This window comes from Neopsephotus bourkii, unplaced genomic scaffold (assembly GCF_033783945.1).
Source record: "Neopsephotus bourkii isolate Nb327-2 ecotype Australia unplaced genomic scaffold, CSIRO-AGI_Nbou_v1 NB_941, whole genome shotgun sequence".
NCBI classification, from domain to species: domain Eukaryota; kingdom Metazoa; phylum Chordata; class Aves; order Psittaciformes; family Psittacidae; genus Neopsephotus; species Neopsephotus bourkii.
In genome coordinates, this window is record NW_026901435.1 from 812,993 (window position 1) to 835,854 (window position 22,862).

A 22,862-nucleotide genomic window follows, 5' to 3' on the forward strand; every position below is an offset into this window, starting at 1 on the left:
CCAGCTTCTTCCCCGTCTCCAGCCTACTTGTTGGGCCAAGCAGACTGAGACACTGTGGCGGCCTTGGCAGTGTACAGAGGCTGCTCAGGAACAGCTGAAACACTAGTGTGGTGCCAAAGCTGTTCAGTCACAAGTCCTAAGCACAACATCATACGGAGCGTTGTGAGGAAACTCCATCCCAGTTTAGGGGTGGTGGGACTCACCACAGCTCCCAGTGCCTACGGGGAGGTGCCAGGGAAGCCGAACCATTCTCACAGCGGTGGAGTGGCGGGACAGGAAGACGTCGACACACAAGAGGTTCAGGCTGGGCATAAGAAAACCCCGTGAGGCCAGTCGAGCCCTGGAGCGGCTGCCCGCCCGGGCAGACTGTGCGGGCCTCGCCCTGGGGACTCCGGGACCTGGCGGGCCCCAGTCCTGGGCACGGCGGCCCGACACTACAGCCGACTGGAAGCGAGCGGGTGGTGTGCGGCAGCCACCCTAGGGGGCCGCCGAGCTGCAGGAGGCGCTGTGGCGGGAGAGCGCTCCCCGTGTGCACCGGGCTGGAGCGTCGCTTCCTGGGGGAACCGCTCCCATGCCGGCATGGCGGCGGGGCTGCTGCTGGAGATCAGGCGCGGGACGCAGAGCGGGTTGCTGGTTATCCGGTAGTGCAGGGCGCTGCCCGCCTTCCGCTGCTCGGGCTGTGCGGAGCGGCCGGTGGCGGGGGAGTGGAGGGTAGAGGGTGGGACGGCGGGTCTGGCTTTTAGTGTCCCTAGCCTTGAGCGGGAGGTGGTGGTGGTGGGATAACCGGCTTGTGCACCGGAGCCTCCTGCTGCCCCTCTCGCGCAGCTCGGAAGAGCTAGAGTTCTTCTGCAAATAAATGCTTCTTGAGAGCGGTGCTTCATTTCTCTCGATTGCTGTTCGCCCCGAGAGGAGACCCCAGTTTACCGCGTGGGTCCCGGGCCGCGGAGGATCTGCAGGCTGACCCCGAGCTCAGTGTACCCGGGCTGCGGGCGAGGCGTCCCTCTACCCCTCCACCTTTGTCCTGCCTGATTCAAGTAGCGGCTCGCCCTGACACCTCCTTTCAGAGGTAAACCCCTGCTTTGCGTCCCCAGCGGGGCGGACCGCCCGAGCTCGCCGGTGGATATCTCGGTGGCCGCTGACCGTGTTGAAGTGAAGAGCGGCGGGAGCTGCGAGGCGGCGACGTTGCCGCCAGAGGTCAGGCTAGCCCCGTCCTCCTGCCGCGGCCTCCACCGTCTCCCAGGCGACGGCCTCCACCTGCGCATGCGCTTGCACTGCCCGCCTCCGGGCGCTGGTAAGGAAGGCTCGCGGACCGGGAGGGGACAGCGTAGTAGTTCGTGGTTTAAAGAAGATGCTGCCTTGCTTAGGGTTGTCTGAAACCTTACAGCTTTAAATCATAGAGTCACGGGGTGGTTGGCATTGGAAGGGGACTTAAAGATCGTCTAGTTCCAACCCCCTGCCACGGACAGGGACACCTTCCTCTAGAGCGGGTTGTTCAAAGCCCCGTCCAATCTGGCCTTGAACACTGCCAGGGATGGGGCAGCCACTGCTTCTCTGGGCAACCTGTGCCAGTGCCTCACCATCCTAACAATAAAAAACATGTCTGATCTGAGTCTACCCTCTTTCAGTTTAAGCCATTCCCTCTTGTCCTGTCACTACATGTCCCTTTAAAGAAACATGCTGTTGCTTTTTCTAAAGCGCTCTTTAGCTCTGAATTGAAGATTTAAATAGGAACTGGTAAAATTTAGTAAGACTGTCAGTTTTAAAAAATGAAAATCGCAGAAAGTGGCATAATGAAAGGGAAGCAGTTGCTGAGTAAGTGTTCTGTGTAGGTGTTTGAGAACTGCTCTCAGTTCCTCCCCCGTGCTTTCCCAGATTACTTCAAAATTATTTCCTTTCCCTCCTATTTCGTGTTTGGTAGCCGAAAATGCAGTAACATGATTCATCCAGTCTATCGTGCTAAGGTTGTCACAGACCACTTCATCATAAAGGTTTGTGATTTTTGTTGGAGCTTGTTTTCACAGCCTCGGTTTGCAGAGTTTAATGTTGCAGGTAACACAGGCAAAGTTACTTTCTTTATTTCCACGATGCTAATTCAGATCTGGCATGTGATTGCATAGTAGATGGTGTTTTAATTCTAGTATCGAAGTTCAATAAGTTTTGATTTATTTAATAGGTCATGATACAGAAAGATATATTAAATAACACAAAATTGTCATTCTGTGGTTTTGAAGTAGATACTACCCCAATAAAGTACGTGGTGTACAATGATGGCTTCAGCACCAGAAACACGGTGGAATACTCTTTTGATTTTATGGTATGCCAAGGTTATAACTTTACGTTAATCAGTAATTATGCCCGTACTTTGACAGTTTAATTATATAAAAAATATTTAATGTGTCTTAATTAATGAGGCATGCTTCAAAAGACCAAAGATCAGTTTTTTAAATTTACCTTTGAAAGCCATTCCAATGAAAAACATGTATGCAAACCAGATGGTAATTGATACATGCATTGGATAACCTTAGTTACCTTTAATATTTTGTATTAGTATGGAAAACCAGTTGTCTCTTCCATGAAATTCTTCAGCCTTTTAAAGTACTTTTCATATGTGCTTTGAACCTGAATCTTAAATACTGAATGTCAGCGTTGAGAATACACCTTGATTCTTAAGCTTGAGAAACTGGGCAACTCAAAACAGAATCATGTATAGATCTACGCTTACAGTTATGCTTTTCTCCACCTCATGTTATTTGATGATTTGCAGAGGCTTTTATAGCTCTTTTTTAGTTTGGAAAAGTTGTCTAAGCTGGCTTTTGTGAGGCTGTTTTTGCTTCGCTGGCCTGCAGAGGGTATTGCTCACTATCTGTTCCTCAGGTGGTACCACAGTGGTTGGTATCTTACCTGCCTGAATATTTTAAGTTAATGCACCCCTCCCTCCCCCCCCCCCCCCCCAGCTCTGACTATTTTGGGTTACATATTGTGATGTGTCCTCATACTGCAGAGACACTGATTAGCAGAAATATCATTAAAAACGGTGGCATTGAATTTTAATGTATAGTATAACGATACCAATACCTCATCTCCCCCTGTGGAGAAGATTTGCACCTTTAAAATAATTATTCATGTATTCTTAGCAGTATGGGGCATGAGGTGGAGATGGCACATTTTTCCAAAATCTCAGTACTTGCTTCTACAGCAAAATAAATAAAGGCAGTGTTTAAAATGTCAGCATTTGTTTTGTTAGATTCTCAGATTTTATTAGTTTGAGGTACTTGGCAGGATTTTTCTGTACAGGTGTCTGAAAGTTTTACACAGTTTTTAAGACTAGTATATCTTCTCTCTACAGATTTGGTTCCTACTTGGAGGGAAAGCCTTAAACCCCAGAAGAATTATGTCTTTTACTGTCAGTCATGTGGTGACGTCATAGTAAAAGACCGGTGAGTACAGTGTCTTGTATTTATGGTGATAAATGCCATAGTACTTGGTATTCATGTTATTTTGTGTCCTTAGAGAGACACCTGAAAGGTATTTAGTTTGAAATTGATAGATGAGAACATTTTTGAAGCACTATGGATGACTAAAAGCAAAATTACCAGTAACAGTTTTTCACCATTTACTCATTTATTTCTTGATTTCATTCTGTCTGGAAAGTAGAAACACCTTACAAAGGGAGTTCGTGCTTTGCCCTGGAACCTGGGAAATCTGGATTCTTCTCCTGCTTGTTTTTGAGTGACAAGCTGGACTTTTGTAGCTGGACTTCTCTATGTGTAAAATTTCTGCTTTGAGAGCTATGCTTTGTGTTCATACAGAATCTCTTTGCAGTCATCATAATTGTGTCTTGTTTTGTGGTACAAACAAAAAGCTGTAACATTTTGGCTTGGAAATATTGCAGATGCTCATAGTTTTCATTGATTTAAAAAATACATATAGTCTATTAGCAGTTGACATTTTCGGTATGTTGAAGAGAATAAAACCCGGAAATCTTGAGCCTGGGCTTCTTTCTTTCTCTGCACTTTCAGGGATCCTCTTCAGTTCTGCTCAGTCTCTTATAAATTCCCTTCAGTCATCATGCTGTGATTATAGAATGGCTGCTCAGAATAGGGATGTTGCCCACAGCTCCCTTCTATCTGTTAAGCAAAGCCAACCTCCACATAGTTCCGGGATGCTGAATTTGGGAAACGCAAGAGCTGTTTCTTAGCTGTGTAACTCAGCCTTACTTCTCTTCCTTACAAAGTCTGCAGAGTGAATGAGAATTTTAATAAAAAGCTACTGCATTTTCTGGCTCTTCTGATAAACAATTTTGACAGCTTCAGCTGGATATGTAAGAACTGTTAGAGATGTACCTGCAGCCTTTATGATCTATGTCACTCCTAATACACATAATGATAATAAAAATGTGGTAAACTCCTGTTACTTTCTTGTCCTACATATGGATTTATGGCTGGCTTGAATATAACTGAGTAAGGATTTCCTGACTTTCTCTTCTGAAATGTCTCATCAGAAAGTCTAGTAATAAGTCTTATTTTGATACATTTGCAGAGTAATGAAACTTCTAATTTCTAGTCAGTAACATTTGCTTTCAAAACATTTTGCACTTTTGTATTTTTGTCTCTGAGTGGGTGTTTTCCTGAATTTCAGCATACCAAATTCATATGCATGGAGTTTACATCTTTTCGTTCTGCATCCTGTAATGTGATGCAGTCAGAATTTTTGATAAAGAAAAAAGAAAGAAGGCATTTTCATGGCTCTTTGCTTGGTATTTCTCCTTGTAGGAAACCTTTGAGCTCCTCAAATGGTATCACTAAAAATTATTACAAAAGAGTGGAGCTGCCAGTGTATCCAGCACCTTCTGTTCCAGCTCTTTCAAAAGGAAGACAGGAGTGTAGTCAGTACTTTTAGCTACAGAATTTGTGTTTGGTTTCTCCAGGGAGAGTGAATATGACAGTGGTAACACAGGCCCTGTGATTGAAGGGAAGTTACAGAACTGTTTGAGGGGGAACTAACTGAAGTGTGAATTAATAGGGAAGGGTCTATAATAAGAAAAAACCTAATGTCTAGAAAATTCTACCTTTGGGAAGAAATTGAAATAAATGGGATTTATTTTAGATAAGGCTGTGGAGAAGATGCAAGACTTCCAATGTGTAAAAAGTTGTTGCAAAGAAGGTGGCAGTAGTCTTCAGGTGAAGTTAGAGGAATTTAACTTACAAGAAAAAAAACAACAAACCAACCCTCAAATGTACTCTAAAGCTTTTTGTTTTTACTGTTAGAGACTGCAGAGGAAGCCATCATTTTAAAGACTGGATTAGAGAAATATGTTAGTAATGGCTTAACTGTAAGTGCTTCTTCCTTGATGCAAGAAAATGGACTCAATACCTTTCTTAAAATCCCCTGGCTTAGTCTATTTCTTTCCATGACTCTGATAGCTCTTCAGAGGCTGAGGTTATGCTGTTGGAGTCTTCTCCATTACCCTTACATTACCCCCATTAGAGTGCCCCTTCTCACTGGCAGAGCATGAGAGACTGAAAAGAACTTGATCAGGGTAAATGCTACTTAGCAACAACTAAAACATTGGTGTGCTGTCGGCACTGTTCTCAAGACTAAAACCAAAATGCAGCACTGCAGCAGGTACTGGGAACAAAAATAACTCTATCTCAGCTGAAACCAGGACAATTATCAATCAAATCAAAGCAGGAAATAAGAAATGAACTCTAAATCTTAAAAACACCTTACCCCAACCTTCCCTTCTTCTGGCCTTAATTCCTGGATTCTCCACCTCTTCCCCTCAGTGGTGTAGGGAGATAGGGAATGGAGATTCCAGTCAGTTAATCACATGTCCCTGCCACTCATTCTTCCTCAGGGAGGACTCCTCACACTCCTCCCCTGCTCCAGCATGGAATCCCTCCCATGGGAGACAGTCCTGCATAAACTTCTCCAGCATGAGTCCTGCCCCAGGCCGCAGTTCTTCACACACTGCTCCAACGTGGGTCCCTTCCGTGGGGTGCATTCCTTCAGCAGCTGACTGCTCCAGTGTAGGTTCCGCCCCAGGGTCACAAGTCCTGTTGGCAAACCTGTTTTGGTTTGGGCTCCTCTCTCCCTGGGGTCCTGCCAGGAGCCTTCTCCAGCACATGCTTCCTATGGGGTCACAGCCTCTTTTGGGCGCATACCCCTGCTCTGGTGTGGAGTCCTTCATGGGCTTCAGGTGGAGATCTGTTCCACCATGGACCTCCATGGGCTGCAGGGAACAACCTGCCTCACCATGGGCTGCAGGGAAATCTCTGCTCTGATGCCTGGAGTACCTCTACTCTCCTTCACTGATACTGGTGTCTGCAGAGCTGTTTTTCTCATATATTCTCACTCCTGTTTCCTGGCTGCTGTTGCACAGCAGTTTTTTTCCCCATCTTAAATATGTTACCACAGAGGCACTACCACCATCACCGATAGGCTCAGCTTTGGCCAGCAGTGGATCTATCTTGGAGCCATTTGGCATTGGCTCCATCAGATATTGGGGAAGCTTCCAGCAGCTTCTCACAGAAGCCACCCCTGTAGCCCCCCTCAGCTAACAAAACTTTGCCACGCAAACCCAGTACAACTGATAATGAAAGCAAAGTCTGGTATTGCCTGAAACAGCTTTTTTGGTCTATACAGTCTCAGAAGAAAGGGATTTGAATTTATTTTGCATGTGACTTCTGAAGGTTGAATCTTGAATCTAAATCTAAATTAAGATTGCATTATCTTTCTCTTCTTCTTTTTTTTTTTTTTTTTTATTTTAGATGAAGGTATTCTGTGGTATCTTTGTCAGGATTTAGCTTTTTCCAAATCTGGTATTTGACTTTGAGGGGCTTCAGAGGACATGCTCTCCCTTGCTGTTGCAGCAATCTGTTTTTATATCAACATTTGGTGCAAGGGAACTTTACAAGAAGTAATAATAACTGTAATTGCAAAATATCCATTGTTGTATTTTTCATGACTGGCTAGAACTGTTTTATTTTTGCGAGGTGACGCATTTCAAGAGAGTTTATGCCAATTTCTGCCTTACGATCATTGGAGATTCCCCCTTGGGAAATGCTTCATCACAAACATAGGAGGAAAAATAACAGCCATTGCTTTCTCAAAAAGCATACAAAGAAAGTGCTTTTGACTGAAAGGAGGTTCAAGCACTTCCTTTTGAGAAAATGTTGTACTTCCCACTTTTCTGTGAGGAGTCTAAGCTCTCTTTTAGTGTCTTAGAAAATAATGTAATATATTGAGATATATTTTTGCTTCTTCCCTTTTAGGAAATTCCTCAGAGTCCTTCCTCTACCAAGTGAAAACTGGAGTGCTTTAGTTGAAGAGTGGTGTTGTCACCCCAACCCCTTTGCCAGAAGCACTTTGCACCCTCAGCATGGTGACTGTTTTCTTGGTGACACTTTTTTTCTGATGAATTCAGGAAGTGAATCACATGTGCCTGAATCTCCCATGTGCTGCTCAGAGACTGGATACCATATTTCGCAGAGTCACTCCAACTCAGTAAAGTATTTTGTTTGAATAATTCTTAAATGGATGTATTTTGACTTTTTTTCATTGTAAAACAGTTTATGTCATTTGTTTATTTAATTGTATGTATTATAGAGCTGTTTTGAAGGTCATAGGAAGTTGTTGACGTTCTCTTGTACAGAAACCAGAAAATATTGTAAGCTATGATTTACATTTACTAATGTCTTGATATTGACCTAGATATGCAAGAAGAACATTTTCCTATAAACTGAATTAGAAACTATTTAATGATGTAGTTCTAAACCTGAATATTTCCCCAAAAATATATCCTAAGTGAAGGACACCAACATTTAGTGAGATAGTAACTGCAATAGGTTAGGCATTTGTTAAAGGATAGTGAAGAATGACAAGGAAACTGGAGTAATACTTCTTCAATTGTGACTGGATGCATAACCATAAATGGGATCAAAGGAAGGTGTGATTTTTATTAATTTTTTTCTTTTTTTTTTTTTTTAGCTGTAGAAATCAAAATCAAAATGAGTTTTGGGTTCAGATGTGGCTATTTTATACTCTTAGAATATAGCAAGGAAATGGAGTTTGACTAGCTCTGTCTAGTGAAAGTGACTTGCCACCACAGATTATAACTCTTCATCTTAATGTTTCTGAGATGTTCTGTGGGGGATAGATCCTAGTGTTGACTCTCTAGGAAGTAGACTGTCATTTGGCTTAGAAACACCAAAATTTATTGTTGCCCAGGAAAAAAAGAATTTGTAGGGATACTGATGTTTCAATTGTGGGACAAAGCCCACGGAGAAAGAAAATTCAGTGCTTTACTCATCTTGGATATCTACCACTTGTATAAAAGGTCAAGCAATAATCTTCTAGAATATCCACGTAGTTCACCAAAGCCTACATTTCGGTAAAGTCCTTTCTTTTAATCTACTGCTTGTCTGTATTTGTGCTGACAAAGTTTGCGCGTGTAGATACCATCTTTTCTTCCAATACCATGTATTATACCTAATTACTGAAATCCTTCTGCAATTGTGGGAATGGTTCCTGCCTTGGCAATTCATGCCTGTTGCAGCTGATGACCAGCTATGTACAGATTCCCAACCTGAAACTTAATCTGTTGAGAAGTAACACCAGAGACTCTGATTCCTGCCTGCTGCTTATCATCATTAGGGATTTGTATTATTCCCCATTAAATCACTGGGATTCTCACAGGTCAGTGGTTGCTGGTGCAATGCATCCCATCAGGCCATCTGCTTGGGGAACAGTTCTGTCCTACGGTCCCTATCTGCAGGTGTTGCAGCTTTGGTCTTTGTTTTCTTGTTCCAGTGTTCTTTGAAAAGCAGAATATGTAGGGAGGAAAATAAGAACTGATACCCTGAAAGGATATCAGCATGGGAGAAGCAGATTAATTTGGATTAACTCTGTGGCAATTGAAGTTATTTTTTCTAAGTATCCTTAAGAAAGGGCCTGAGCAGAAGATTCTGAATTTCCAGGACAATGCTTTCTGCCAGAGGTCTCCAAAATTCATCTCACGTTTCAGTAGTCTCAAAAAAGGTCTTAGAACAATGGGAACAAAGGCAGGAAGAAGCAGGGTTCATGGAATTCATATTGCAGCCCAGAGACAGGGGAGCAGTCTGCCCAACACTCTTTTTCAATCAACCAAACAGAATGTTTGCCAGAATGGGGTTGGTCTGGGGGCAGAAATGTGATAAAAAGACATGGGACAAAGATGTTACTGATACATGGGTCAAACCAGGAAAACAGCAGAACTTTTAAATAAGGGAGGAGGCTATTTTCTTTCAGAAGCACACAATAGTAGTGTGATGAATTTTTGTATTTGCTTCCTAAACTTGCAGTGAAGTTGAGAATTTTTTCCTTGTTTGTGTTAAATCCCTCTTTCTACATATTTCACGCTTGCAATGAATTTTCATTTTTGTGTTTGCTTATTTCCAGCATCAGTAGTTTGCCATGTAAATGAGAAGAACTGTAAGATTCAGCAGAAACTGGACTAATAAGGAAAAAACCCCTCACACTGAAACAGAAATTTCTCCCATAATACGGGTAATAGAAAGTTAGAGGCAAGATAGATTGCTATTGGCATAAATGTTCTCATTTCAGAGAATGCTGTTGCAGTCTGCCCCAGTATGAAAGTTGTTTTTTTAATTGCATTGCAGTTCTTTGGAAAGTGTTTGCTTATGACCAAAATAGTAACAAGAATGTACCAGAGATGCTTAAACAATCTTTTCCAGCCTCCAGTGGGACCAAGACAGCATCCGTCCATTGCAAACATATTTTTCACATCTATTAGTCTTCCAGTGTAGCATAGTTTTTAAATGTCACATGGTCTCGCAGCATCCTAATAGTATCTCTTGGGGAAAATATTTTCCCTGACACCGTATCAGGGATCCTTAGGAATAGAAACAGAAAATACTAGGCTAGTGATCTACCTCTATCTGCAGATTGCCAGCAGCTGCAAGTTGTCAAATAGATATATTGATTTAATTAGTCAGGCTAAAACTATTGCTTTTTCCATTGAAGCATGATACAATGAGTTAGTGGTGGGTTTAGGTACCATACTGCACAATTCTCAGCTAGCACCTGTGACTCTAGTCAGAAAAAAACCCACATACAAGTTGTAGCTTTCAAGGAAGTACTGTATCTGTATACTTGTACTGTGAAATACTTTTACCAGCCTCAAATACCTGTTTTCACAAAACCCCGTCTATTTATCCATGCTCAGCAAGTTAAACAAGTTATTTTACTGTGTGTGTTTGAGAGGAGTAGCAAGGTAGAAATTGGGAAAGGATATATGAACCAAATGTCTTTTCTGATATCCATAACAAGGGGTCTGTGCTTCCAGCATAGGCAGCTCTCTGAAGCTTTAACAGAGGCTATTAGGCTCTCCTTGGGGCTTTTAGTTTGATTCCTGGCTTGTGAGGAACGAGCAGGACTTTGTGATCGTAAGTTTACATTCCATGTGAGATTCATTCTGTTTTTCGTGGAGTGGTCCTTTCTGTTCATTTTATTATTTGCATAGTACAGACCAGAGAACTCTGTTAGGTATTTCCAGCATCAAATCCATCAGTTCTGTCTGAGCTATATCTTTGAGAAAGATGTCCACTATTGATTTAATACTTCAAATGATAGAAGTTTTATCACATTATTTCGTAAGATGTTTCAGTGGTTAATCGTATTGACTCTTTCATGCCTTCTTATTAAATTAGGCACACTAAGAATTACAACTCTGTATCTATTTTTATCGCTAAGTGTATTTATTTTCTATAAATTATTTTTGTAACAGCTTTCCAAACAGTTTTCAAAATTTTATCATACTTCATAGATCCATTTTTTGCAGTAATCATTTCACTAATTCTGAAGATGTTGTATTTTTCATTTTATCCATTCGACTATTCAGTTGTTTATGCAGTCAGAGATCATATTTGCCTTTTCTTTTGTAGCATCTTATTAGTAACTCTGGCTTGGTTAGCTGCTGTCATCTAAATTCTTCTGACTTTTGCTGTCTTCCACTATTCCTTTATTCCTTCCAGTGTTCCTTTATGTTATCATCACAGGCTTTGTTGTCCATGTTGTTCCTCAATATATGATCTGGCATTTGGCTATATTTTAGTGCCAGTGTTAAACTGTTAGACTAAGCACAACCAACCTACTTAATGGTCCAGACTGGTGTGTGTATCTACTCTGTCTCCCTTGTTTACTACTTCCCTATCCTTGCAGCAGGAAGTACTTAAACCTTTCCATACAGTAATTGAAAAAATGGGCCCAGGATGTCTGTTTCACTTGTCTATAATCTCTTTCATCACCTTCCTAATCGCAGACCACATGTACTTCAGGGCACCTGAATTAGACTAAATCAATTAACAATGCACTGTTTTTTGGGTTTTTTTAAATTTTATTAGGATGGTTGTGCTTGGAAATCTGCATGGTCTGAAAGTCCACAATCCATGTTCTGAAACCTGTCTAATGGATGTACCTTAAAACTTACCTTTGTAAGATGAAAAGTATAGCTGGCATAGCTAGGGCCATTGGATTTACTTCATGTTGATTGCTAATGGGGATGGGGATTTTTTTGTTTTTGTTTCTTTGTTTTCCTTTAAGAATTTTGTGGTGTAATAAAGCCACAGAGCACCACTGTTTGTTCTGGACATCAGTCTGACACATCAGCATCATACATTTTAAAATTTGAACACTAAGGAGCATGATAGTGGTGAAGAGAAACCATGCTTCCTGAAGAGCGCATGTGTATTTTGTGCAGTTCGTGGAAACTGTCACCATATTTTACAAAGGTTACTGAAAAAGATAAATTTGGAGTTTTTTCCTCTCAACTGGTTTAATTTATGCTAAATTTGGATACTATTCTTGTAGGCACGTGCTGCAATATAATTTCTCAAGTTGATAATGATTTGGATTTATAAACCAAGCCAATAAAACAGTAATTGTTTGACTACACATAGGTATCTTTTGCACTGTATACTGCATGAACAATAACGTTGATTATATGAAGACCACATTTAAAAATCCAATTTGGATGTCTTCTCATTGCATTCTCAGGATTTCTGGCTCCAGAGGGGTTTATTAACCCAGGAGCATCATTGTGATTATATTTACAGACTGCTTCCAGACCAGAGCTGTAGTTACTGTGCTCCATCCAGGTTAATAAACCAGCATAGAACCAGTTCTGTAGATTAGACTTTGGATTAAAGAAGGACTTGTGCTTACTTGTATCTTTATACTAATACTGAATTTAAATATTAACAGTGGATCTACTAGGGCAGATCACAGGTTCATTTAGAAATGAGGTCTTTTTCAATAGGCAGCATTGGATGCATAAGCATAAGGCAAGTACTGAATGATGTTTTGGCCAATGTAGAGACTTCTTGAACCAGGTGTTATCCACAGTCTTTGTTTCTAATAAGTCCTTGATGAGCATTGCTTCCCCTGAATTTCTGAAGACTTTTTGGAACTTGTGTGTACTTTTAATGTGAAAAATACTTTCCTGTAGTGAGTACCAAACTGTATTATGTATTGTGTGTAAAATAAGTTTCTTTAATACAAGCCAGGTTATAATTTCATAATATGACCTATGAGAGTAAATGTTTCTTTCCTCTTCAGCTTTTCCTAAATTTTTGTGATTTTATGTATGTCACTGATACCCTCAGCTTTCTGTCTTTCATGCTTTCTCCCATTATGTGTGTTCTCTTGCCACAAATGGAAACTGTTTTCCACCTCTGATTATTATTCTTTGTCAATACCTTTTCTGGTTTTGCTTGAATTGAGGGAGCAGGCTTGCTCAAGAACAGAATGCATTACACCTTTCTGGAATATCATGCTATGATGTGTTCTTCAGCTGTTTCTTACTAATTCAAAATGCTCTGTAGACATTTACTGCTCTTGGCTGAACAGTGAACTGGTATTCCTATAAAAATGTTCACAGTGGCTAGAACATTTTACTGATAGATGCCAGTCACATTGCAGCATTTTATTTTATGTATATATTTTGGAATACTTCTTCTCATGTGCATTATTTTGCCTGTATGATCAAATTTACATTGTCATTTTATCATCCAGTCACTCATTATTAAGAGATTCTCCTTTTAGCTATTACAGGTTGTGCTGTGTGGTCAGCATATACTGCCCAATTTTAAAACTAGTGTGAAACTTGCAAGCAAGTCAAAGTGTAGAAAGCTAAAGCAGTCAGTGCAAATCTGTGTGCACGTAAATATAAAGAGAACAGAAAGAAGTACAAAGTTCACTATCTGCTCTGGAGAGTATGGTAAAATTATGCATTCTTTCTTCAGAATAACTGAGTGACATTTAAATGACATTTCTTTGTCCTACAGAAATCAAAGAAAAATACCAGAGTAGTTTGTGAGCGCTGCAAGACAACGCTGGGAGAAACAGTATCATCAGGTATGGGATGTACAAAACCAAACTAGATGTCACTGTATCAGCCATTGAGCACTGGAGGTTAAAAGCTCTGGAAAATAGTTTGATCAGTAAGGTGTAGCGCAGATTCATATGTATTTGTCTCGTTCCCTTCTGGAACAGATGAGGTTGCTGCTTCCACCATTACACCTTGAAAGTGAGTTACAGTGGGGATTTTCCTCATCCTTTTTTCTGTGGTGCATTGGGCTAATTCCAGTGTTTTAGAAGACTCAATGCATGATTCCAGTTTACTAAGAATTCCAGTGAAAAAGGACACCTGTCAGTCCTACAGAATAATGGAAAGGTTAATTCACAATTTCATAACACAGAACTAGAAGCTAAGGATATGATTGCTGACAACCAGCCTGGTCTTACGGGAAGGAAGCCTTTGTCAAAGAAATAGGTTCTCACATCATAATTTGGTGATGAGATGATGAGATTATTGGTTTGAAAGCTGTCATTATATTGAATCAGCAGGGTTTACCTGAAGTAGTGTAAAGATGAGTCTGTGGTGGTTTTTAAAAGGCAGTTATTAACAGGAGAGAAGCAATGTTAAGATTGTTGCTAGCAGGGTTCATTCTTTTGTTCTCTACTCCACTGCATCAGTCAGCATGAGCCTGGCTCAGTTCAAAGATCTGGAGAATATAAATACTTATCAGAAAATGCAAGCCTGTTTAAGAAATAAGTCATGAGGAGATGCAAAACAGAAGGGTGTCTGTTACTGAAGGTTCCAATTGTCCTGCACAGAGATGTGAACAGTACAGGCTTTAATAAACCCAAATTGAAGGTAAGATGTATGAAAGCCAGCAAAGCAGGTTGTGACTTTGGGAAAGCAGTGTTTGGAAAAGAGCTTCACAGACCTTCATGATTAGTACAATAGATGCCTTAATCTAGCCTTCAGATAGTTGTAGCAGCTAGTAATTGATGTGATCAGTGGGTATGGGAAAAGGAAAATACTGTGTAGATGTGCAAGGATTTGGTCCTCTGAGCATGGCTGAAGTTAAGATACATATCCATGTTTCTTAAGTACTATAGAAAATCTACATAGAGTTCAAAGAACAGACAGAAAAACTAGACAGAAATATATGGTATAAGTCTAGGCAGAACCCTCTTTGTGGCACGAGAATACAGAGCAGACTTGGCTGTCATGCTTTGCTGCTGCCTCATGAGCAGATATCAGTGCCAGATAAAACTGGATTAGAGTGGTGTAGCTGTGGAGGCCAGATTTGCCTTTGAAATGCCCCTGTCAACCTTTGAAATTCCCCAAATCTATCCCCCTATACTTGTGTGGGTTTTTTTCTTGGGAAATCCTACCCTTTGTCTCTCAGCAGGCAAAATCTTCCTCATTCCCAATGCCCTTGCAGCAGTAGCACCAATGCCTTACCAGGTTAACAGCTGGGGAGCTAGGGTGACTGAATTGGCTTCTTTTCCTCCTGTCTCTGAGAAGTAGGGACAGCGTGGAGCAGACTAAAATTACACTCAGAGGTAGAATATAATTTCCTAACAAAGGATAATTAAAAAAGTGTAGTATTTATCTGGAGAAAGGGTGGGATTGTTAAGCCTTTGGAGTCTTTAAAACAGATCAAGTGTCTTCCTGAAATGCTTGCTTTCATCCAGTTTTAATGCTGTGTGTGGACGGAGAGCAGGTAACACAGTCCCTTCAACCCTTAAAATTTATGGAACTGATGAATCTTTACTGTTGTTCACATGCTAAAGCTTAGTGGAATGAAGTTTATTACTGTTTAACCTGTTCTGACAGTCCTCTGGTTAGACTGTTTGTAGCATAGATCATGCTTCAGTATGGTCATCTTTGACCTGACTTTACTGATGGGGATTAAATTCTGTACTCAAGCACTTCCATTTAGTGTTAAAGGCACAGTGGAGCTTTTTGGGAACAATTACAATGAAACCCAGAATGTATGCAGTATTAGTGTAGAGTTAGTGCAGTTTTTGGAAAGAAGTTCTATTCTGCTCTTTGAGCAAAGAAGAAAATTATTCCCTTGTGTGTGCTGTTATTAAAACTGTCTCTTGTGATTCACTACAGCATTACTGAGCAGCAGAGGGTACTAAAATACTTATGCAAGCTGTGCTGATCTCGGTACTTTAGGAAAGTTCTTTCAATTCATCTTTTAGGTTTGGCTTGAACTCTTGCTTTGTTTCAAGATGATTGTTCTCATCATTAAACAAGGATCGATATGAGTGATAAATTGTTTGTTATGTAATTAGCTCAGAGCAGTTTTCTTCTGGCAATGTATGTTTTCTCTCATTGTTTGCTTCTCCTCCCCCAAAGCAAAGCAGAATTTGACTACCTGCTGCACCTCTCAATTGAGCGCTGAACAAAAGTTTAATTACTATAGTGACTTGCAGTCTACTCTTAACAAGTTGGTTATTCTACTGTACTTGAAAAATATCTTTGTCGTTTTAGATACTATTAAATATTATGTCACTGAGGTGATTATTCAACCATCTGATGAAAATTTCAGCCCCAAACCCAGGTAATAAATATTGAAAAAAACCCAAGTAATTTGCTCAAGTTAATGTTTTAGAAGGGATGCTTGAAATACAGTAACATTTTAATTTCTTGAATAATTATATATAATAAAAAAGTGCTGTCACATTTTATGTAATCGTCACAGAATTAAGCACTGTAAAGGTAATGTAGTATGAAGTCACTCATGTAAACTTTTGTTTGCTTATGTTTGTGTGTGATGCAGGAAAGAGATTGTGTATAAGTTGTTGCAGTGTCTCACTGCCTAGGTGATAAGCCAAAATCCAATACTTATCTTTTTTTTAACTCAATAGTTTGCATGACTAAATATGGAAATGGAAGGTTAAATTATGTAAAATTAATTACAGTTTGAATTGTTTACTTGGAAGTAAGATTTTTGAATTTTCAAGTAATTCAGATTGAAGCTAAGACTAAGATGAAATAGAATGTCATCTAGCTGTCTTGTATCATGTACTGTATGTTAGTTCTTTTGTGAATTGTGTTTGAAATATGTGCATCATTCTGAACTTTATGTTCATATATGTAAAAGAGAACAGGGGAAAGCTTTTATTCAGCATCTGACATTTGATGTTGATCAAAATAAAGGATGTGGAGCTATCTATTAAAAAAATTCATCTGCAGGAAATGTTTTGAGGGCGAGAAAGACAAAGAAGCCCCATCTCTCATTAAAAAGTGATTGTAGGATGTAGTGGAATCAATAGTATGGAGATACTCATCTAGTTGCACTGCATTGATATGAATGACTTTGCCCTTGTAGTTGTTAATAAAAACATGTAATAAGGGGTTCATTTTTAAACAGGTCTCAGTTCATACAGGGTATGGTTGCTCAGTGTCTTGTGGAATTGTCCTCTGCAAAAAGCACATTTAGATTCACCTTGAAAGGGGATAATGGAAAAATCTACATACTGGTAAGATTTTTTTATTTTTTTTAAACTTTATCCTGCTGAAAAAAAGTTTAACCTGTGAATCCCAGCCTCTAAAATGTATTATTTATGCTTTTCATGATTGTATGCTTAATGAAAATTAACAAATTCAAATTCTTGAAGTAGTTCTGAAAAGGTATGTTCAAGTAAGAAATCTTCCCCTGGACTTTAATCAAGGTAGATATACATATAGAAGTTTTCTGTATTAATACACTAATGAAGGTACTACAGATGTACTGCAGGTAGCACAGGAATAATGCTGTGTTTTGTATTCAGAAAATAAAGCTTATTTTTTTACCTCATAATATATATATTCTTGCTCCAGTGCTTCTTCTCTTTAATGACTAGTCCATCAAATTGTTTTGCATCTTTCACAAATATTGTCTTAAGTCAGCAGAGACTAGTAATGTAGTCATTACATTGCACTGCAAAGTGAGGTGCAAACAAAAATAAAATTGCCTATTATATTTAATGTTCTAATGCTGTTAAACTTGGTTAAGCTTGATATTTAAATAGTGACAGCTAAATTCCTCAAACTTTAAAATGGAAAGGAATTTCGGTCAGGAATTATCTCAATACTATATACTTGGTATAACAAGGGATGTTTTCTTTTGGTCATGAACTAAATATAGGCAGTAATTTTGCAGTTTGTACGAGTAACAGACAAAAAAAATACATCATTATAGATTCCTGCCCTGTGAGTACAGGTGCACTTTTTTGAGGTAGGCAATCTAATTAAATAAATCATTTTACATATACATTGTCCAAGTTCTATGATTTCTGAACATCCAGATTCTGAGCTGTCTATCTATTGTTTTTAAATAAATTTTACTGCCAAGAAAACATTTACACAGCCACTGAGAAATGCTTCCTCTGTGATGATAAAATAAGGTCTCATAACCAGGCCCCTAATTGTCACTGTGTATAATCTAATTGAGAAGTCATTAAAAATTGTTTTGTTTTTTTTCCTTGTATAACTAGGTTACATAATATTCTGATGCTTAAATCTACTGGCTTGTATAGGACAAGCTGGCCATTTTCTATCAGAAATACCACCTTATTTAGCAGATAGCGATTAATCTTAGCTAATTTGCTATTTTGCCAGTGTATTGATTAGAGGAGCAGGCCGAATTAGCATAGGGGCTGGCTTCTGTTTGGCATCCCTTCCTTTTTATTAGTGAGTTATTAATACTTTTTGTGTTTGTTTAACATCAGAAAGCCCTTACTTGTGTTCGGGATAAGGTTCTAGGTACTGTACACACACCCACAGGTGTTCTGATGTCATCAGTTCAGTCTTAGGACTCAGAGGCCTTGTGGAGACAAGTGTAATGTTAAGCACTGCTAATATTAATGATTGCAAACAGCTAAACAGTAAAAAATGTGGGTGCTTGAGGCTATGAGTGCACAGCCAAGTTAGACAAGTGGTCTAATCACTGGTGCATCATGGACCAGCTGTCCCACTTGTTTGTTTTGACAACGAGCCAAAGATACTCATTCACAGTGTTTGTGCTTACATATCTGAATGCACACAGCTTAGTCCTTGTATGTGATAATTAAGATTGAGTCTTTTTAATATTTTTTTTAAACCACAGATATTATGTATATTCATTTTCCTTCTTTCCTTTGCATGTATCACTTAACATTACCAGTAATAACATTTGCATATACCATAAGTTTCTGTTAAGTTGGTCATAACCAACTTCCTGAAAGCTGTATAGGACTTATTTGTTGTGTTGTTTTTTTTTTCTTTAAAAGATGACAGTAAATAAAAGTATTTCAGGAAAAGAAAAAAAAAAGGTAGCATATACAGATTTCCTTATTTATCCTAAATATATATCTGTCCTCTTCACATTCACTAAAAGATGAATCACTTGCGTCCTCTCTTTGCTCCACTGTTGAAGGGTTCCCTATCTTGGAGTTGCATGACTTGCAATCTCAGAATAAGATGTGGACCTCAAATGGATAGTGAGAAAATGGTACATTACTGGTCATTATAGCAGCGTCTTAATAGATGTAATGTTTTTTTCTGTACTATAAGGATAGGTTTGAAAGAGGTAAATAAATAATTTTGTGGATAGATAAACCCACAGAAGGTACGCCTGTGAAAATCAAAATGTGTGTGGTAGAGTTAGGAGTGTTTGAATACTGACTGCAGTCTTCCAGTACTGACTGAAATATGTTTTTTTTGGAGTGGGATTAATCTGTAAAGTTCTTTGAAAGTAAGGTGCAGTTTGTATTTCAGAAGTGAGTGGAGAGGGAGTGGGAAGATATCCTGTTACATAAATAAATATATAATAAATCGGAGAGACCTCATCTGTAAATCAGGTACTGATCCTTGTACCATGTCTGGGAGGGCATGGGCAGAACAAGTTCGCGCCTTGGTCAAGGTTTGAGAGGGAGATGTTGCAGTGATCAGGGTGTGAGATAATGAGTACCTTGTTGAGACTATCCAGCTCTCCTAGAAAGCTTTACTCTTTGTGAAGTATAATGAAACCATCTTTATCTGAACAGTCTGAATGTGAGGACAAAGGAGCTGTCATGAAAGATGTTTGCGTTACTGAGCTTTTCTCCTAAGAATATCTTTGAAGCCTATTGATAGGTTGATTTTAAAAAAACCCAAACAATCTAATAAACAAACAAACAAACAAACAAAAAATAAAAAAACAGCCAAACACTTTCTCTTGATATTGTCATTTCAAAAAAAGTCATTAATCTGCACTGTGAATGAATTCTAAACTTTATATATTTATCTTTCTATAAAGGTTCTTTTCATAATGGAGATAATATCAAAGGAATTTGGTTGTTCAGGCTTTGCTGTACAAAATGGTAGAGAGGAAGGAAAGATTGTACATTGTAGGTAACAGTTGAAAGCACAGTTCAAAAATTGAAACTGTGTTAGCCAGGAATAACATTTATAAAGTGCTTTGAGTCAACACACAGTCTTAGTGAGTGATTGTTCATTCAGACAAAAGCAAGATCAAAAAATAATTCATGCATGAGGAAAAGGAAATTATTGCCTGAAGAATCAAATGTAGTTCAGAAGTTGATTTTCTAATGGCCAAATGCCCTTCCACCAGCAAAGATGCATTTGCTTTCTCTGTATTGTTTGCTAAATTATTAATACAGATCTCTTGCATTGCTGTTGAGGCAAAGGCATATTCTGAACGAGTGGTAGAATGTTACTGTCAGATGCCATGTATCAGATGCCACTTGTGATAGAAGGAAGTACTTTTCTAACAGGCCATGTTGCAAAATAAATGGTTTGGTTGCTTTCTGTAATGCAAGTTGCAGAAGGATTCTGAATGCAGCAGCCAGCCATTACTACTTTGTTCCCTGAAATAGTTTGAAGGATATTCTCTTCTGAAAAGCATCCCAGGAGGCTCCTTTACAGGGAAGTTTTGATAATTTCAAAAGGAAACAACTCTAGTTAAAGGTAAGCATATTAGCAGTTCCCTGTGTGTATAGGACACTTCTCTTTTTTCCCCATTTTCTCTGACACATCTTCAACACTTGGCTTAAAGTACCATCTGTAGTGGTCCTAGCTAATGAGGTATTTTGCAGTTTAGGCTATGAATGCGTACAGTGAGTTACTGGAGCAAAACTGATGAACAGCCACTTGCTAAGCCAAGTGCAGTTGCTTGTCATCATTTATGTGCATGTGCTCGAGTGATTCTCCTCCTCCCATCCCTCCCAAGACATCTTTATCAATATCTCATTCCTCCTTTATGAACCTTCCACTGTAAAGTTCTGAGCCTTGGGCTCTGATAAATTGTGACTGTCACATTCAATTACAACATATACTATGTGTCCTGCCGGGGATATCATATGTCTGCTACCTAACATCATGTAACTTGTTTTACTTGAAGCTGATTAGGTCATGAGAAGCAGCAGATTATTCTCTAGTGAGCAACACTGCATAAATCCTGTTTTCTATGATAAATATTTCATATATAAACATTTCACACAGGCTCAGGACTTGTATAAATTTATTTCCACTGGTAAGTCAGATCACTGCTTCAGGTTGTGAATAAAGGAAAAGCCTGACTTTTTTTTATACAGTGATTATTATGGAAGCCCTGAGTCACTAGTTGAAACACTTGCACAGAGATTAAATGCACCACATTATGCACAATTGCATAAAGATTAAAAAAGTTCCATAATGTGATGCAAAATGTTCAGATTTCTCAAAACACTCCTCTGTAAATACGCAGTGAATTGCAGTGAGCAAGTAGTGCTGAAGAATGCCGGTCCCATAGTCAAATATAAAAATTTGACTTTTTCCTTGCATGTTTTAGCTCCATCCAGTCATTACTGTCATGCTTTTTCTAAAAATCCTTAATTTTTGGCAGTTCCAGTGGGCTGTCTTTCAGTTCCCTGTGTTTAGCCCTCAGTTGTTGAACACCATATGCTCAACTAATTCATAAAAAACCCCAATGAAATTAGAGAAATAATCTGTTTGGTACTGAAACAGATGACTCGGGACTGTTTCTTCTGTTACCACTGAAGCGAATGTACTACAGTCACAGAAAGAGGCAGCTTCACAGAAATAATGATCTTAAGAGTGACTGTGATAAATCAGGCTTCAGTTTATTGTATTAACCCACTTTTCTCTTTGAGAGGCTGTGCAGACTGTGCTGAATAATAAAATGTCAATTTATGTCTATTAACACTTTGTTAGAAACTTAGTAAGAATGTGGCTTTTGTATCAGCTGATTTAGTATCAGAGTAAAGGAACAGTATAATAAATAATTTCTCCATTTATAGATATGGCTTTTAAATTCTGACACTTTACTGGTGGAGTCTTCAGGAAGTTCCTCCTCCCATGATGTTTTTACACCTTTTGGAGATACTTTCATGCCTACCTCTGGACCAGTGGGAACCTGGAATGCTCTCAAAGTCCTTTACCAACCATGCATTAAAAGCAGGAATAAGGAGTAAGTACAGCCTTTTCTGACCTCAGGTTCTGATCTTTGCATTTGAGCTGTATCTCTTTGAAATAGCATATTTTTTTTTATTTTTTTTTTAACACAATGCTGGTAGAATATTATTTGGTTTCTATTACAGCCAAAGAGAATCTAGTTGTTAAATTTTTGCATCATAATAATAAGACACAAACCAAAGAGTTATGTTGTTTGTAGTGGCACACTTTTGTTAATATGTGTATATATATGACACTAGTAGAAGTTGTTTCTGTTACATGTGAGAGTAATGTCCTTTTCCATTTATGTTTGTTTTGTTTTTTTTTCCTGCTGTCTTAACTCATAGAATCATAGAATGGTTTGGGTTGGAAAGGACCATAAGATCTTCTGGTTCCAACCCCCCTGCCATGGACAGGCAAACCTCCCACTGGACCAGGTTGCTTAAGTCCTCATCCAGCCTGGTCTAGAACACTGACAGGGATGGAGCATTTGCCACTTCTTTGGGCAACCTGTTACAGTGCCTCACCACCCTCACAGTAAAGAACTTCTTCCTTGTATCTAACCTAAATCTCCCCTGTTTAAATTTGAATCCATTACCCCTTATCCTATCACTACAGTCCCTGATGAAGAGTCCCTCTCCAGCATCCTTGTAGGCCCTCTTCAGATACTGGTAGGCTGCCATGAGGTGTCCATGCAGCCTTCTCCAGGCTGAACAGCCCCAACTTTCTCACCCTGTCTTCATACAGGAGGTGCTCTGCAGCCCCCTGATTATCCTCATGGCCCTTCTCTGGACTTGCGCCAACAGTTCCATCTCCTTCTTTGGACACTTTTAAAGCCTGATAATTTTTCCAGCTCTGTTTGCAGAAGTTGGAAGTATAGCAGTGTTGTAAATCCCATGGAGGGTCAGTGAGTCCTGCCCATACGGTCTCACAGAATGCCACTCTGCAGCTGTAGTTCCAGGTGATGTAATTCAAGGAGGAGGCAAAATTGGGGAGAGATAAGGAGGGTGGGCTGACTCCTGCATGATGCATGAGTTTAGCCAGATCTCCCTCTTCACCTTCGATTTCTTTGTTTTTTGTGATA

The 22,862-nt window shown here is 39.4% G+C and overlaps 1 protein-coding gene across 6 annotated transcripts in view; it reads left to right on the plus strand.

The window, feature by feature from the left end:
* The first annotated feature begins 499 nt into the window (after window positions 1–499).
* The window catches only part of UBE3D (ubiquitin protein ligase E3D), an 82,861-nt gene continuing 60,498 nt past the window's right edge, over window positions 500–22,862 (plus strand). For all 6 annotated transcript variants that reach the window (XM_061358361.1, XM_061358365.1, XM_061358363.1 and 3 more), the window contains exons 1-8: window positions 500–641; window positions 1,092–1,291; window positions 3,347–3,437; window positions 7,275–7,506; window positions 13,344–13,413; window positions 15,854–15,923; window positions 16,737–16,845; window positions 21,625–21,794. In XM_061358361.1, coding sequence (XP_061214345.1) covers window positions 580–641; window positions 1,092–1,291; window positions 3,347–3,437; window positions 7,275–7,506; window positions 13,344–13,413; window positions 15,854–15,923; window positions 16,737–16,845; window positions 21,625–21,794 — 1,004 coding nt within the window. In that variant the 5' untranslated portion in view covers window positions 500–579. The remainder of the gene's footprint in view (window positions 642–1,091; window positions 1,292–3,346; window positions 3,438–7,274; window positions 7,507–13,343; window positions 13,414–15,853; window positions 15,924–16,736; window positions 16,846–21,624; window positions 21,795–22,862) is intronic.